The sequence below is a fragment of the Prunus dulcis genome, chromosome 3, assembly GCF_902201215.1.
Source record: "Prunus dulcis chromosome 3, ALMONDv2, whole genome shotgun sequence".
In the NCBI taxonomy this organism is placed as follows: Eukaryota; Viridiplantae; Streptophyta; class Magnoliopsida; order Rosales; family Rosaceae; genus Prunus; species Prunus dulcis.
The window spans coordinates 11,824,324-11,842,662 of NC_047652.1; the positions used below are offsets into that span (position 1 = coordinate 11,824,324).

An 18,339-nucleotide genomic window follows, 5' to 3' on the forward strand; every position below is an offset into this window, starting at 1 on the left:
TCTCTTGCTATGGTTGTTGTTGTATTGGATTTGACACCCAAAAAAAAAAAGGTTTCACCTTTTCTGTTGTTTTTTGTTGTTGTCAAACGCCTATTCTATTGTTTTGATTAAACTTAAACTGCGTCATGTTTGGGATTGATTTGAAATCTGTGGAAGTACTGCACTGTTATATCAATTCGTGGTATCAATTTCCAGAGCAAGCTTAAGTTTAATATGTCCAATTAATCACGATGTATTTTTTTGGGTCAAATTTAATCACTAAGATGACATGTGCATATGCGATTCAAACGCTCTAATTCATGCCCTTCTTGCCATTCTTGTTCTCCCTTCTCGACACTTCACCCGTGGCGACGAACAGCCATGAATGATGTGGGTTTCTCTTCAGAGGCGATTGATGACTGTAGATTTCTTTCCGTAACTAGCACCGGTTTCGGGGTTTTTATAGTGATTTGGTTCTTACGAGCTTGAAAGTAATGAATGATAATAGCGTTGCTCTTGCAACAAGTGTTTCATCGGCTTAAACACTCGTTTCTTGATTGTTATGAATCACGATACCAAATTCCCTATCAAATGGTGCGGTGATAGGTTGAAGGCATGGGCGAGAGAAAAATATACAGTACGAATTGATCTGATAAAATTATAAATTGCATGTAGCTTGATAAACCAACAACTGCACATCCAACGAGTTAGAGGGGGAGGCAATGAGGTTTTCTCAGCTGATCCCGCAATTATATAGCTATAGATTAAAACAAATCAATCAGTTGGATTCAAAATTCTTTTTTATTATTATTTATTTATTAAGAATCAAGAATACAACACCATCAACACTTGGAATTAGTAGCGGACCTATTAAGGTGCAAGGAAGTGCATATGCACATCTTCTCTCCATAAAAACCATTATAGGTGTTGCATTTTGTATCTCTGCTCAGCCTGAGTGGGGCACTCTAGGCGTTCGACGAAAAACCTAAACGAAGTCAGTGTGTTACGTTGCGGTGTGCTGCTCGCTATGTTGCGTAGCTACCTTATTCCATTTTCAGCATTTTATTCCATTTTTAGCATTTAAGTAAATGTCTTTGTCCTTTTACTTTCATTTATTTTTATATTACTCAATTTACTTAAGTTTACAATGTAAATAAGGAAGTACCCCATATTTGGATTCCAATAAAAATACTAAAAAATCAAATTCCCACCAAATGAAAATATGAAAAATCTGTTTGAGTGCAAAATACAATTTAGGCTAAAAATGATGGTTCATTAAGTCAATATATACTTCATACTAAAATCCCATAAAATGAAGTTTTCTTATTTGATGTGTATGGAATAAAACCTGCCAAAAATTATCTTGAGAAAATGATTATTCCAAAAAACCATTTTTCATACTTAGCCAATATTTTTACATAAAATAATTTTTTATGTATGATATAAATGCATGAAGGAACTTAAGGTCGATCTAGGTAAAAAACCTTAGATGTTCAATCCACAAAGAGTTTTAAAAGAATAACTTGACTCTTACGTATTGAAGAATTTTTTGCTTGAATAAGCTCCCCCTAAGACAATATTCATAAGGGTCTAAAGTTTGAGAGCTAGAGTCCAAAAGAAATGCAGATAAAGCCCAAAATCAAAACAACGATGGACCTAGAAAATGACATAAATGCCCTAAAATGAGTAGGATTGTGCTAATATATGCCAACTCTTATGTCGAATAGGACGAGACGCCTTGGGAGGCGAAGAGGATTACGCTAATTTTTTGGTTTATTATCACATTCTTAGAGATATTTCTAGTTTATTGCAGTATCTATTTTTTGAAATTGATGTAATTCTCTTTGATAATGAACATGAGTATTTCGTATGGTTTTATCTATTAACTATGAATTAGAATATTATCGTTTTATTTCGATGAGTCTATTTTATATAGATTTTTTTTTTTAACCTTCTACACATTGATCCCCTGAAATGAAAATTCATGGATCCGCCGCTCGCTATTGTACAACGTGCTTGTTTTTTAAAATATTTTTTTATAAATAAATCCTGACTAAAACTACACTTTCGCTAAAAAATTCATGGGTTTACAGTGCTTGGAATAACAAGTAGCTACATTGAATTTGTAAACCCAAAGGGGAAATGTCTAACAAATCTTCGACTTTATTCGATTAATTTAGGGGGGGAAAAAAACCAGTTGACAACACCAAAGATTTCAACCATTCAATAACTTGTTCTCATCCAAGAATGTATGCGTTGGCACCTCAAAATTAAATAAATTGAAGGGTGCTAGGGCAATGGAAAACCGATCATGGGGGAGATGAGAAAAAAAAAACGGCGGCCAGAAGTGAGAGGAAGAGGGTAAGAAGGGAAGGCCTAATGTTGAAGATTGGTATTTTAAAGTTCCATTTTTCAAAAGAAAATAATCAAATCACATCCGGCCAAAAGAACACACATTAGTGTTCTTGCTGGTTCTGCCAGCTGTGTTGTATTTGCTTCCCGTTCTGGGATGTTTTAATACAACAATCTCTCAGACCAAAAAAAAAAGAAAAAGAACACACATTAGTTTGGCACATCATGTGGTCAGTTCAAACTTTTGCCCAGTGTGCAAATAGTGCAGGCCACGAGGGTAGTAATAAACTCAGATGAGTATTATCTCATTGACTACTCTCACTAACCACAAATTCCAGAGGAACTACTTAGGAGGGAAAAACAATATGATGTGTGATGAGGATTGGCTGTTCGATGATCTATTACAAAAGGTGACCAAATGAAATGTAAGCTCAGGGCCGGAAACACTGTTTATGGCGCTTTGGAGGTCAACGTCTTGAGGGGATGGATCTGCATTCCTCAAGAATCTGCGCACAGATTGAAAAGGAAGAGAATAAACATGTCAGCTACTCGGGAAATTTTGGAGGGCTGTGGAAAAACTATAAAAGAAGAGGCAAATTTGGAAAGTGAAATCACATAGCCCCTATCAACCTTAGACACTTTCTATGTAGCATATATGATTTTGCCACAAAGCATGAATCATGTATGAACCAAGATGCTTGCAAACTCAAACTTGACTGTACTTGATCAAGTATTACGAAGTCCAAGTTTGGTCTGAGTAAAACACGATACAAAGCTCACTAGCATTCGTCCAACATAACCACAAGCTAATACTAAGAAATGAAGCACACAATTTTTTTATGAATCGAGCATATACCCAAACACAAAAGTGGATTCTTCTCTAATTGCCTGCAAGCTTGGTAAAAGAGACCTAGGAGAGGATTGCCAAGCAATAGCTCTTCGACTAACTGCACTGGAAGAGCATAATGCTTTACCAGGCAGAAGCTACTTTTCTTACTTCATATAGAAGGTATAATGCCTTGCTGCCACAAATGCAATGTTTTTTCTTCAAAAAAGAGAAGAAAAAAAATGAAGCTAAAAAGAGAGACAAAATAGCTATGAAGGATTCAAATAGGAAAACAGAACAGTAACATGCAGAGTAGATGATATTCATCTTTGACTATGTAGTCATAGAATTTTTACATTTAAAGTTCTCAAGGTAATCAAACTGAAGAAAATAAAACACTGAAAAGGTTTATTTCAGAACAGATTTGTCCTGTAAGCATGCGGTTAAGGCTTCCAAGTCATCATTCTCTTCAAGTGCTAGAATCTTGAACAAAACTTCTACTGAACTCACTGGAAATTGATCATGCATCGTTGTTGCAAGCTGATTGAAAACAATATAAGTATGACTCTCCGGTCATTGACATCAAGGAAAAGGAAAAAATAAAATATTCAGCAATGCAGATTACCACTTTTAAGTCTATGAGCTACACAATGAGCATCACAAAAGAGAGAACCAGAAAAGGAAAAAGGAAATTGTCTTTATTCCTTGGACAAAAGTAACCAAGTCTACCAGTTGATCTATGTTTAAAAGCTCAGGAGATGCAACTTATCTCTTCTGCAGCTCATTCAAAACTCTTATATTACCAGCAGTCACTGCCTTAGACTGAAGAACTAAGTACATAAAACTTCCTTGACTCCTTGGAACAATCATCACACATCATCATTGCAAGCTGATCAAATAAAAATGATCAGTCACTAACTTTATGATCATCGTGGTTTAAACATTTCTAAATTCCACTAAACATGTAAAATATTCATAAACTACTATAGGTGTCTACCTTGAATTTGGGATTTTAGTTAAGAGAGACGAGGACAGCTGACAAAGGAAAAGTAATGAGAACAGCATAGAAGACATCTGTACTTGGGGACCTATTTTATTATAAATTGTTTTAACAACAAACAAGATACAGTTTATACTCTCTTCAATTTTTCTTCAACTATTTTTGATTCAATCATATTTAATAAAAACCTCCAAACATTCAAAACATACAAAGACTATTTCTAAATACCACTGAAATAGCCATCATAAAAAATGTTCCACCTCCTATTCCTAGAAATTGCCATGAGATAATATCAAAGAATTCAACACATCTAATGGACTCTTATAAACGTTTTTATAAAAACAAAGTTTACAAATTTAATGAACAGAAATGTTCTCCAATCTTTTAGGAACATAGCCCCCTTAGATATTTAAAAGCTTGAAATTTAAAATCAAAGTTACTCCAACATCGCTTCTTGATCTTCATCTGTCTTGGCCTACAACAACAAACAGAGGTATTTTTGCATCTTTCAAATAAGGAGTACGAGAAGGGACATTGACTTAATTTTTATGACACAAAGTGAACTAAAAGAAGCAGAGAGATAGCGCATAAACCAAAACCACCAAATTCAGCTATTAGTACCTAACAAATTCATTTGCGTAAGTTAATGACCATAAAAACTTATTTTTCCCACATCTTGTATCAAAACAGACACATGATATGGCTCTGTGATGACATTTCAAAATTGAAGTATCCAATATCTGAACCCAACATAAATAGCCACTACCTTACCAGAAAATTAGAAGGAAGAAAACGACATCAAGGGACCCTACAAATGTTCGCTAGATACCTAATTCAAGAATAAAAACCCATCGGTTAGGCAGCCAACAAACAAAACTACTTCTTGTTGAACATATGAAACAAGGCTGCTTGTTATGAGAAATATGCAAATCTCACCAATCCTAGCAGGAGGAGGAGTAAGGAGCAAAAGAAAAATCAGTGTGGACGTAGACATTGCATAAGGATAGAGGAAATAGTCCCATTTGGTTGAGTCATTCGTTCTTTTGTTAATTTTACTAAGCAAATAAAAAGTGGCAAAAAAGAAAGACATCACAAGGGTTCAAAAAAGGACATTTGAATATAAAATATATATATATATATATACACATACATACACACATGTACATATACGTATACATATGCATGTGCTTATGTACAAACAAATCACTTTTCCCACAGAAAGAAAACAAAAAACAAAAGTGAGATATTTCCATTGATCTTAAAAATATGCAATGAGTACTATTAATATCCACACTAACTTTTACATGTATAAGCGCTTATTGGGAAGCATTCAAATTTGGTTTCAGACCAATCGTTTCTTTAGAAACACAAACATTGGAACGGAATGCTCACTGCTATTCCATTACTTTAACGGAACAAACAGAAAGATAAATCTTAGTCTATTCCATTCTTAATGCACGAAACAGTACTTTGACACTGAAACCTATTGCTCGAAACAGTTCTTTGACACTGAAATTAGAACTCAAACAAGCACAAAACCAGTCACTAGCAAAGAACATAAATAGGACACAAGCAAACGTTCATAAAGCCAACAGCCACTCATTCCATCACAAAAGCAAACAAATTCACTAAATACAAAGAGCCACTTGAGAGTACGAGCAAATACAAACAGATTGCTGAGAGAGTACCTTCTGGAAGCCAACCATAACTGCGGCGAGTGATGGAGAGCATCGAAGTCATCAAAGCCGATGCTGTTGCTGTGTGGTAGGGCAGCATTGACTCCACACAGAAGCTCAATTCAACGGGAGACCTTCAACAAACACAAACAAATTCCAAATTTTTTACAATCAAAGTATTACAACGTCATTTGAACGGCAAATTTGGCAACCGTGTAACTTGAACATTCTGTTTGGTTGCAAAGAAAATGAGGGAAAATTAAGGGGCATATATATATATATATATACACACACATAAACATATATACGCATACTTACCTAAGCGCGGGAGAAGAGGAAGGTCGCTTGCCTGCCATACGAAAAGGGAAGCGAGCGGCTTTGGCTTCGGAGGCGAGCCGCGCCGCCGAGCCGCAGCTGCGGGAGGCGCAGGAGCGGAAAATGGATCTTGCGGCTGCTGAGGTGGCCATTCTCATTTCTCAGCTTACAGGGTTTAAGTTTTTGAAAGGAAATAGCTTTGGCTTTAGGGTTTTGGAGGAAAAGCAGAAAAAAAAACAAAAACAAAAAAACGAAGCGGGTATAGGATCCGATTATGTGACCCGGTTCGAACCGGAAGCTGAAAGTTGAAAAATACGCTTCGAAAGAAAAACAAAAACCCCATTCTCGCTTCCACCGGGGCCAAAGCTGCCTCCCTGGTACTCTCTCTCTCTCTCTCTCTCTCTCTCTCTCTCTCTCTCTCGCTTCTGTAAAGCTATGGTTGTTATTAAATCTGGTGTCTTCTGGTTTAGTGTTTTGGGGTTGAAGGCAATTTTTTAGGCAGCTAGGTAATTTGGTGTGTGGCATTGTAGCTAATTTTATGTGCAAATCCATATTCTCATGCACTGCAATTTTACTTGATTACTGTGACATAAAATGGTTTAAATTGCTTCAATGAAGTATTTCTAACAATTGGGTTTCAAGGAACAAGCTTGAAATAACACCATTCATGCAATTGTTTTACAGAATGTTATATATGATATATATATTTGGGTGCTAGAATGTTTTGTACTTCTCATTCAATATCCTATTTTGTTGGCTTTCTCCATTCTATTGATGTTGTGGGTTTCCGTTTCTGGTGCAGATTTGATAAAACTCAGGAAATTATTCTCCAACTTTTACTTTATTGATTTGCCTTCAGTTGCAGACGGTGATGGCTTCTTTATTCAAGGTAAAGTAGTCTTGGATTTTATTGATCTTCTTCTCAACTTGGACTTTAATTTAGTACTAGTGTCAAGTTTCTGTCTGATGGAGTGAAAAATCTGAGTCAGTGCCCTAGGTTTTTCTTTTCAGTTTGCAATGTAAACTTTCAATAAATATAAATGAAGAGGAGGAAGGTGTATAATATTCCATTTTGGTAATATGAGGGCTGGAGATAACATTACGAGAAGAGGAGAAAAGAAAAGAAACTCATGGTGGGTGAGAGATGGAAATTAGAAGTTAAGCCCCCACCCCGTTTATTTTCTTCTATTTGAGAACTAGACAGCGCAAAAGGGAATGTTTAAGTTCTATCTTCTCTTTTCTTTGTTGTCGAGCCAAATATATTGGTGTTTCCTTTTTATGATACATGGTCATGCAGCTGCCTTTTTCTTTTCTTAAAAAGATGTTGTCGTATAAAAGCTGTGGTTTTTGATTTGGTTCAAATCAATCAAATGTGTGAATGCTAGAGAAGTTCTGGAAAATGTTTAAAAAGATTTGTTCATAGTAATTACTTAACAAGATTTGTTTATTTCTTGTTCAAGTACCCTGTACATGTGCCTTGTTTTTTAGAACTGAGTGGGTTTTTTTCATTATGATTTCTTAGATTCATTTTACTCTATTTTCATAACCGTTTCTATTATAGAAAAAAAAGGGAACTCCAGTGGCCATATTGCACATCTATGCATTTGTTAAGTTTGCCAGATTATTGTATGGTACTTCAAGTCTCACTTTGAAATACTGATGAAAATACAGCTTATCCTTTGTGATCCAACATGCATTTTATAACTGTGTTATTCCTCTCTGCACTTACCTCATCTTTCATCATTTTCTTTTTTCATTAGGATCAATCGAAGCTTTCACAATATCGGGATAGAAGATTTCTTGGATCACAGGAGGACTTTGAACAAGCACTCCTGGCATCAACGACTGTTTATATTGGGAATATGTCATTCTACACAACAGAAGAGCAAGTTTATGAGCTTTTTTCTCGTGCTGGAGAGATTAAGAAGATAATTATGGGCTTGGATAAAAATACCAAAACGCCTTGTGGTTTTTGTTTTGTCCTGTAAGCTTCATTCTTCATATTATTAACTTCTTTGAAGGGAAACAGTTTAGTGGGTAGAGTCAAATTGATTGGCTTCATTTACCTCACATATCACCCTATGTTGAAGTAATATTTATATTGTTGCAATCTCCTATCTACTGCTGAGCACAAATATTCATGCTCCCCAACCATTGGATCAAATTCGAATTTCTGACATTCATCCTGATAAGAAAATACTTTATCAGGATCTGAATATTGGGCACGGGTTTTATCTGACAGTTGGTCAGCATGAAGATCATGCTCATTGGTCAATAGAAAATCAAAATTGTACGCATACATACATGTAACTGTCTTCATTGCTGATTGTTTTTGCCACTGAGTCTTCTCTGCTGATGGACTGTATATGCATTCTGACTCTTGAGATGCTTTGAATATGATATGGCTTGTTTCATTTTGATGGAGAACATTTGCATATTTTCTTGAGTTTCATGTTTTGAGATAAATGAAAGGCATATATCCCTTCTCTTTCTGTCTTGAAGTTTTCAGACAAGTCAATCTTATTTAAATGTGTGGGACATGAGTACTTCTTTTGGATCTGATTGTTCAAGTAAAGAGAGGGAGTGCACCACTTTCCATTCATGCTGTTGCTTAAACTATGGCTGGCAAGTCACAATGACTGTATGTTGTAGCAGTGCGCATTGTACCTGCACCAAATTGTTTGATCTTTTGATTTATCAGGGGAAGTTCTTCATGTTTTATACTTAAAATTGATTCTTTTATGCTTCAGTTGTTTATCATTTCTTAGTGTTCTTTTTCAATATATGCATAGCTTGTAAATTGGTCTTGTATCTTGAGAATAGTAAAAGTTACATATTTTTCTTTTGAGAATTAGATTCTTAATTTACATGCATTTGTTAACAGATACTACTCTCGAGAGGACACTGAGGATGCTGTAAAATATATTAGCGGGACTATTCTTGATGATCGTCCTATTCGTGTGGATTTTGATTGGGGATTCCAAGAAGGAAGGCAATGGGGTCGAGGCCGAAGTGGTGGACAGGTGCATTACTATGCCTTCCTGTAATTGGCCAAAATGTACCATTCTGATTGTTTTGATTTAATATCTTTTTCTGTTTTACAGGTGCGCGATGAATATCGTACTGATTATGATCCTGATATCCTTTTGATTTCAATATATGGAAAAGCTTTCTTCAGCATGGTCAATAAATTATGGTATTCCCCTGAGGTTAAAAGGGAGTCCTAGCTTCTTTCTTTTTACTTTTTCTGGAAATTCTAGATAGAGAATCCGTTTTAAAATTATATATTTGCTTGTCTTTGCATTCAATTTATATTTAAGTTCATTTGATACCAGGGTTTCTGTTTCACAAAATTGGGAATTATAAGGAGTGGTAGGTAGAGCAGATTGTATGTGCTTCGGAACTGTGTAAGGTTGTATGTTCTACTTAAGAGCCTAAAAAGTGGATAGATAAATTCTTGTCGGTTGTCTTTCCTGTGAAGCTCTACCTACTTCACCTATATATATAAAGGGAGAAGCCAAAAGGCAAAACATTTAAAATCCCATCAAGTACCCTTTGATAACTAAAACTCTATAGAAAACAATTTAATATTATTCAGGGAAAATTGGTAAAATAAATAATTAAACACAATTAAAGGGGAAAAAAAAAAACACATCAACTTTAGTTTTGGTTAACAGTTAACACCCCACTAGCTCAATTTCTAATTTTTTCTCAAACTGAAGCTTTATATTTACAACTTCACCTTTTTATCTCTCCATAATTTTTTTCCTCCACCCTCTTCTGTTACAAAATTAAACATTCTCTCCTCTTCTAAGATATGAAGGATGATAGGGCCCTGTATTCTCCTCTCCCCTCTTATATGAGCCACTTCTTTTCTATCATGAATGGCACGCATGACTCATAAGAAATTTGTCTTATTGGTTACTGGGATGAGGATGAACCTTTTTCCAGGGTTATGTTGAGTATTCTCCAAACAGAAACCTCTTCCAAGATCTGCATGGTAATATTGTTTGTGCTTTTGTTCTGCACATTAGTGGAGTTACTGTTGCATTTATAAATGTATTACCTTGATAGTAATTTAATGATCGATTAAAAAATTGATGCACATCCAATAGAAAAAGCCCATGGCACACGCGAGAGTGAGACATGGCACACGCTCTCGCGTGTGTCAAGAGGCCAGTTTTAGATTATGAATGGGACAGATGTACTTAATGGCACTACTGTGCTACCATCAAATCTAGACACCTATGTCCTCTCTTAACTTTGCCAAATCGGCGTCTTTTCAACTTGATCGAAACCATCTCCAGTTCTTGCTCAGCATTCTATATTCTTATTTACCTTTTGGTCACTTTTACTTTTGTTGATGGATATCAAGTTTATACCTCTGCTTTATGCTTTTCTTAATGTTTTCTCTAGCACATGTTCTCTTATTTTATTTTTTAAAAAGATTTTCTGCATATTGTTTTCTTTACCACCCAAGTAGGAGTTGAATCTATTGATCCCATTTCGTTAGAGTTGCAGAAAGAGGATATAAATGATTAGCTATTTCCAGCTTCAACTTTGATCTGTCTTTTAGTCTGATTATATCACCTCTTTCTTATGAGAATTTATTCCTAGAATTTGCTTTTGCAATAAAATTTAAAGTCGATCTGGTTCTTGTGGTATTTCTCTTGAATGTGAAATGTTTTCGATTTAAAGAAATAACATTGCTGTCAAAAAACAGAATGGTTGATGGATTTTTAATCTACATTGTTGAATATGAGATTAAAAAGCTTTGCTCTTTAGTTTCCTTAACATGTTATACGCAGAGGTGGATATGGTAAATTAGTTCAACGAGAGTTAGAAGCTCAGAGAACGCTAGTAGATTATGGTACTGGATCTTTGGGCACTTTCCCTCCAGTCATGCCACCTCACTGTAAGTTACTCAGAAACAGTTTGTGTAGTTCAAGAGATTTGGCTTATTTTCTGGATTATTTGTCTCTGCATATGTCATTGCATTAGGGTTTTCTAGGTTGGTTTTCACAACTGCATCCTTCGCAAAGCATCTAGATGGATAGTGGAAGTAGGATATGAGGGGAAATTCCATAGCTTTATAAGCTGAAATCACATAGGAACAATTTTAGATCAACCAACTTTGCATTGTGTTGTGAGTTTATAGGAATAGGCAAGGCCCCCAGGTTGTCTTTACAACAGCTATTGATTAGAATAATCTGGGCATGGGCACTTTAGTTATTAAAAAGTCACCTCAATTATTGTCTTCCCACTAGTGTACACGTGATTGAAATGTCAGTCAATTATATCTCATCTTTCTTGCATTTTAGTGATTCTTATCTGACAAATTTTAATAGGCGGCAAAATTATTGTTCGAAGAAACTTTCCTTCTGTCCATCTATGTGTATTTAAATTTTCCTATTGTTGAATATTAATTTGAAGTACAATTTAGTGCTGGAAAACGTACACATTGGCTTCATATGCAGAATTGGGAATGAGTGCAACTTTCTATACGGACAACAGGGCTTTTATTAATGAGCCTGTAGAGATGCTGCAATTAACTGTTTGCCATGGTGAACTAGAGTTTAGTCTAATATACATGACAGTTCCTCTCTGATTAATTTTTTTAATTAATTTTTTATTTTTGGTTGTTGTTGACTTTTTAATCATTCAGATGGTAGACATGGTGGAGGCCATAATCATGGGGGTACTCATCGGCCTGGTAGAGGTATCTATCGTTAAAAACATTTCTTTGATTGGTGTAGCTGTTTCAGCCCAGTTTGTTGTTTACATTTTTCTTTTTTTACAACTGATTTAATTTGAAACTTATTTGGCAAAGGTGACTATCATCGGAAACGACATCGAGATGATGACCGCCACTCATATGAGAGCTCAAAGAGAAACTCGGATTACGAATCCCGAAAGAACTCTGATCACGAATCTAGACCAGTAATTCTAACAATTCTCGTCCCAATTCTTCTTGCATATTTTTAAAAGTTTGAATTGCCAACCTGTTAGTATGCCATGTCATCTCTGTGGCTGAAAGAGTGTCAGGTTAAAGGTTCAATGATGTTCCTCTTTCCTCCTTTTTGATTGCAATGACAACAAGATGGCAATTGTACTATTTACTGGTTAGATGTCCTACAAGAACATAGGACAGGACAAACTTACCTTTTGTTTAAGAGAAGAAAAAATGACATGAGCTTTTCTTATTTTAATTTTATTTTCATCTTTCATTTTCTATTCATTCCCTTATGTTGCACAATCTATTTTCTCTAACAGGAGAAAAATCCACGGTTTCGTGAGAGTGGCGACTCTGATGATGAAGAAGATGAGCAAAAGCGACAATCTTGATCACATTCTCACTGCTGGGCATCGACTGATACTTCAGGGCATTTCTGCAATCGGATAGAAAGCAATGGTGTCCAAATTTGAATGTGGACTGAATTGTGCCCTGGACAACTTGAAGACGTCATTTTCTTTACTCTCATTTTATTTCTTGAAGGCTTAGTTTCCGCACCTAGTCCTGCACAGGAGATTGATCAGCTACATATGTTCAAAATGAAGTATTTTAACATCATATTGTTCATTGTATGGGAAAAGAATTAGTGCATTATTCCTTTCTCCTATTTGCATGCATTCGATTAGGCTCAGATAAGGTCATTGAGTAAATGCATTCAACTTGAGCACGTCTTTAGCAAGTCTTACACTTATATCCGAATCGATATTTAGTCTCGAATTCCTGGCCATGTGATTTGTTCATTTTCATATTTCTTGAGCTACTCCCTGAAGATACTCTTGCTTCCCTCATCGGCTTATCGACCTATATACTGTGCATGAAAGGTTAATTCCTTGTGAACTAATGAACAGAACGTAAGGGTGCACATGAATTTATCTGACCCGATCTGTTTATAAGAAAGGACTAGATTTGATGATTTTTAAGACTTGGTTAACCACTGCTAGAGAGATAGGCATGGATGGGTGCACAGAAGGAGAATTGATCTAAGTTCAAGAGGGCTTGATAAACCTAAGGTGTTAAGGGTTTGCCTGCAGAGAGCAAGAAAGTGGTTGGTTATTTCCCTAAAATATTGTAAACCAAATTCTAGCTGTAGCGTCTCTCAAACGTTCTGCAGATTAAAAAAATAGCACATATGCTGAATAATGGTACACAAGGAGTGAGCAAGAGTGAGGGCAAAAGAAATTTGGGGAATTGGTCGTCTATTCTTTCTATTATATTATTTATGGCTCGTTTGGGAGTGATTTTGATAGATCAATAATCACTTTTATGGAGAATCACTTATTCATATAATCATTTCAAGTGGTTTTAAGTAATTTTATAGAGAAGCACCCTAAAATAAATTTAAATGATTATATGGAGAAATACATGGGAGGTGCTTCTCCCCATAAGTGATTCTGGTCCTCTCAAAATCACTCTCAAACGCGTTCTTATTCATTTACTTGTACGTTCAAAGTTTACTTGGGAGGTGCTACCAAATGTTCCTACTACACACGGAAATAACCTCCTTTTTTTTTTTTTTTTCCCAATCACAACATAGTTAAAGAACTTAACTAAATTTTATTACATACTTGCCCTAGACATTTATTTGTAGAATTTTTCTTGCCGAGAACATTTATTTGTGGATAAGCGCATAAGTAATAGGGTTTTATCACGAGCTGTCTCTCAACTTTTCAAAAGTCCTCGTTTTAAGTACACAAACAATTTGGTCCCTCTCGTCTAGTCCATCAAAACCTTCATTACATGACCAACTTTAAAGAGTTTTTTTTGTCAAAATAAAACCAATCCACCTAAAAGATTACGTATTATGCTCAACCCTAGTAGATAGCCTCATTGAGCAAAAGAAAATGAATTTTATTTTATCTCATTGGTGGATGAGCTATATTTTGATGAAAATACTCCTTTAAAGTTGGTTATGTGACCAATTTTAACGAAAGTTTTGACGGATGCAATAATAAGGACCAATTGATATGCAGATCAAAAGATTAAGTACCACATTGATTGATTCAAGAATTGGACTAGAAAGACGATTAAAAAAAAAAAGGTTTAGGGGCCAACAAGGTCTAGCTCAATGGAAAAGGGTCTTGACTTGTAGACCAGAGATCTCTGGTTCAAATTCCCACGACATCATAGTTGTGTGTGTGTGAGAGAAATCCCCATCCCCTGTAGTCTAGACGATCGTTTGTACTTTTTTTTTAAAAAAAAAGTTTAGGGGCCACTTGTGATAATTTTTTTTTTTTGGAAAACATAGACATGTAACTAAAAAATAAAAGAAAGGCAAAAATCAATTTGGGTCCCTATAGTTTGCCAGATTTACCACTTCCCTCCCCATAGGTTTAATTTTATCCTCGTAGTTTTCAATTTTATCAATTTTATCCTTGTAGTTTTCAATTTGAAGCAATTCAAGGACATATTTCAATTTCTGTTAAAATTCTTCCATATTCCTTTTAGTTTTTACCACGACCTCACATAGAGGGATAATTTCGTGCGCTTGAGCCAAATTCTTCCAAATTCACCCAAATTTTAATCTAGAGATGCAAATTTTTTCGAAACTCTAAATCCCTAAATCACTCTTAAAGTGAAAAAGAAGAACTCCAACTTTGTTTTACTATTAAATGGCAGCATGTGGTCAAAACTTAACATAATTGGAGGAATTTGATAGAATTTGAAACGTGTACTTGAATTACTCCGAATTGAAACTACAAGGATAAAATTCACAAAATTAAAACTACAGGCCAAGTTATAAAATCGGCAAACTATATTGCGACACCCCGACCCTATTTTTATTGTCCATTTAAAATTAATTAATTTACTTAATTATGAAATTACAATTTTGCCCTCGGGGATAGAGTTATTTTGATCACTGCACCTAGTAACTCTAGGTTACTTACGTACCCTTATCGAGGGATCAAGCCACACGTAGTTCTTTCACTTTTTATATTTGCACTTGTATATCTTTATCAACTGTTATATTTCAATGTAATTTGCAAATCAATCCGCTGAAACTCAGGCAAGGGCTATTGATGCTAGAACAATCTTCCACTCATCCCACTTGTGCATAAATATATATATATATATATATATATACATATAATTAACTTATTACTGATAAGTAGGAAAACAAGAAAATTATTAATGACCACGTGAAACCTTAATGTCAATATCAAAAATTTAAATAAAACATGTTTCCCTCTTTCACATGTAAAAACAAATTCATCACTTAAGAAAATAATTGGGAATTATATAAAATCCTTAAAAATTTGAAAACTCTCAATCCTTGTCTCATAATTCGGAAAACATGTATTAAAACCTGCACCAATAAATACAAAGATAAAATCATCAATTTTAGTTTAAAACATCTCAAACTCAAATACTCTCCACCTAAGTGTACCCCCATTCATAACCCGTCAATTCCACTAATATTCCATCAATTCCAAGTACCATGTCTGTTACATCCTCGTAGAACTCGGGGGACATGTAGTCAACCCGAGATAACATATCCTCGCAAAACTCAGGGGACACGTAGTCAGCCCTAGAACGCACATCCTAACAGAACTCGGGGGACATGTAGTCAGCCTGAGAACGCATATCCTCTCACCACACTGTTCAGGAGTCCTTGATACTCGTGGGGCATTATCATAAATGACTAAACTGTTCCAAAGGCAACTGGGTGGGGGTACTCCTGGGGTGGGTTTGAAAACCATATTTTGAAACTTATCATAAGATTTCCCTTATTCCACAAATCCATTTTTCAAATCTTTTATCAACTTTCCAAAAATCAGTTCTCAACTACATTTAAATTTGCATCACATACTGTTGAGAACTAGCGTCCATAATTCATCATTTTCGAACCGCTGAGTATATAAATATAGACACATACTTAGATATTTAATTAATTTATTATTCACCTCAAAATCCGATTAACAAACCATTCCCAACTCTTCACAACTAAACATAATATAAAATACTCAGTAAGTAAAAGTGATTATTAAATAATCTTCCATAACCATAAGTTCAGCTCATTCTAAAGGTCTCGTCATGATCCAACGATCAGATTGACCCAATTTGCATAATTGACCACTTGGGCCCGCGGCCCCCACAACCTTCGATTTCTAATCCGAACATTCCTATAAGTCTGACAAGGTCTACTCAACATGTCCTGAGAGTTTGGTCTCGATTGAGCAGTCGGATTGCTCCTGATCGCACGATCAGACGGTTATTGTTTTACGTAACTTTAAATCATTGGGACGGAGTGTCCGGAACTCCGATTCTCGATTCGTGAGTTATTTGATTAGACGGTTATTGTTTTACGTAAATTTAAATAATTGGTACGGAGTGTCCGGAACTCCGATTCTCGATCCGTGAATTCCTACACAATCCTAGGTGTTCCTAGATCAACATAAGTGAAAATGGAGTCGATCCAACGGTTAGAACATATCAAACCCGGATAACACCTAATATGCGATATTCGATCGACAGTCAAACAATAACCAAATTCAAACCCGAGCATACTGTCGGGCTCTGGATGACATGTGGATCATTTTAGGACTCAAAGGTCGCATCACGCGCCTGCAAAGCTTGGGCGCCGAAAGTAATTCCGGCGATCTGAAAATCTCCAAACTGTTGGTCAAGACCTATACCTACATGATCAAGACATTGAGTGAAGCAACTTTTGTTCTTGGACGAAGGCCAAAGAGTGGCCGGAGATGACCGGAACAACGACCATCAGCTAGAACACATTGAGAGGATGAAAAAGCATACTTGGATTGAAGAAATTGGTGGCTAGAATCGGCTGAACGAGCATAAAAAATTTCACGTAAAACCGGTCGGATTTTTCTATTTTCTGGCAGCCAAAGCTCACTGTGGAGGCGGCGGAGGCATGGGGTAGGACGGGGGAGACTGGCAGGTCATTTTGGGATTTGTCTGGGCTTCGATGGTGGTCGCAGCGGCCCAAAACCCTTTCTGCTGGAGGTGCTAGTCGCGTGCGAAGGAAGGGAGGCTCAGAGAGAGAGAGAGAGAGAGAGAGAGAAGAAAAAAAATCTGGGTTTTTAAAAAAAAAAATCTGACTTCACAATATTTCTGGTTGTGCCACTGCACTATTGTTGATCATAACTTCTTTGTTATAATCCCGATTTGAGCCTACTACATGTCTACAGACTCATATCGACGCAGTCTACGTAATCGTAGCACTTAATTCCCCAAAATATTTCATGAACAAAAAGTCAACTTTAAGCCCATTAAAATATTCTCGGGGTAAAATTGTCTTTCATTAGAATAATTTAACAACTAAACATTAAAATTTAACCTTCGCGCGACAGCCAGTTCAGCCAACCAAATTTTGGGCCATCGTCGCCGCTTCCGACCACTACCGCACATAAGGCCGGAACCAAAACAACCACCTCCACCTCCTCTCTCCATCCCACCTCTCCCCCGCCTCAGCCGTTAGCCCAAAATGCCAGAAAAAGCAAAAATCCTGCCAGTTTTTACCAAAAACTTTAGTCATTCGTTTCGGCGATTCCTTCCACCAAATTTGTCGATCCAGGTATGCTTTCTCATCCTTTCAACGTGTTCTAGCTGATGGTTGGGTTGATTAGGATTGATTTTTGAGTTTTGAAACTTGATTTACAACTTATGGTTTGGCCGATTTTTGATTTGTGATTTTGACAAGTTCTGGTCACTTTTTAACCATGGTCCAAGAGCAAGAGGAAAAGTTGCTCTACTCGCTATTCTAATCACGTAAGTATAAGTATTGTTGGGTGACTTGAGAATTTTTCGGTCGCCGAAATTTCTCAAGACACCCACGCTTTACCGGCGCATGTGGCGACGTGTGGGCCCTGTTTGGGGGACCCATTTGGTCCTAAAACGACCCAATGTCGTCCCGGGCATGACGGTATGTTCGATTTGGATTTGGTTATCGTTTGATGGTCGATCGGATTTACGCGAATTAGGCGTTATCCCGGGTTTGATATTTCGGATTGTTGGATCGACTCCATTTTCAAATATGTGGATGTAGGCACCTCTAGGATTGTGTAGCAATTCACGGATCGAGAATCGGAGCCTTGAATGCTTCGATTCAATGAGTAAGAGATTAGGTTAAACAATAACCGTTCGATCATGCGCTTACGAGCGATCCGACAGTTCAATTTGGACCAAACTTACAGGACATGTATAATAAACCTTGTTG

The 18,339-nt window shown here is 36.2% G+C and overlaps 2 protein-coding genes across 6 annotated transcripts; one reads left to right on the forward strand and one right to left on the reverse strand.

Moving 5' to 3' along the window:
* Nucleotides 1-2,176: 2,176 nt before the first annotated feature.
* Nucleotides 2,177-6,400, reverse strand: LOC117621341 (protein NUCLEAR FUSION DEFECTIVE 6, chloroplastic/mitochondrial). Of its 5 annotated transcripts, XR_004584909.1 has the most exons (4): nucleotides 6,152-6,348; nucleotides 5,846-5,967; nucleotides 4,929-4,986; nucleotides 4,452-4,632 (listed from the first exon to the last, which is right to left on the reverse strand). XR_004584909.1 is itself a non-coding variant. In XM_034351760.1 (3 exons), exons 1-3 carry the CDS (start codon nucleotides 6,304-6,306, stop codon nucleotides 2,830-2,832), a joined length of 285 nt encoding a protein of 94 aa, XP_034207651.1. In that variant the 5' UTR covers nucleotides 6,307-6,400; the 3' UTR covers nucleotides 2,177-2,829. The 5 variants fall into 5 exon arrangements, 4 of the variants coding, with proteins under 4 accessions (XP_034207651.1, XP_034207649.1, XP_034207648.1 ...); XM_034351760.1 differs by lacking the exons at nucleotides 4,452-4,632; nucleotides 4,929-4,986 and adding an exon at nucleotides 2,177-2,837 and having other exon boundaries at nucleotides 6,152-6,400; XM_034351758.1 differs by lacking the exons at nucleotides 4,452-4,632; nucleotides 4,929-4,986 and adding an exon at nucleotides 3,426-3,697 and having other exon boundaries at nucleotides 6,152-6,353.
* Nucleotides 6,401-6,436: 36 nt separating this feature from the next.
* On the forward strand, nucleotides 6,437-12,965 carry LOC117622600 (nuclear cap-binding protein subunit 2). The gene is made up of 9 exons (XM_034353335.1): nucleotides 6,437-6,525; nucleotides 6,951-7,037; nucleotides 7,909-8,132; nucleotides 9,033-9,171; nucleotides 9,253-9,286; nucleotides 10,953-11,063; nucleotides 11,814-11,867; nucleotides 11,979-12,088; nucleotides 12,422-12,965. The coding sequence occupies exons 2-9, from the start codon at nucleotides 7,020-7,022 to the stop codon at nucleotides 12,491-12,493; spliced, it is 762 nt and encodes a 253-aa protein (XP_034209226.1). The 5' UTR covers nucleotides 6,437-6,525; nucleotides 6,951-7,019; the 3' UTR covers nucleotides 12,494-12,965.
* The last annotated feature ends 5,374 nt before the right edge of the window (nucleotides 12,966-18,339 follow it).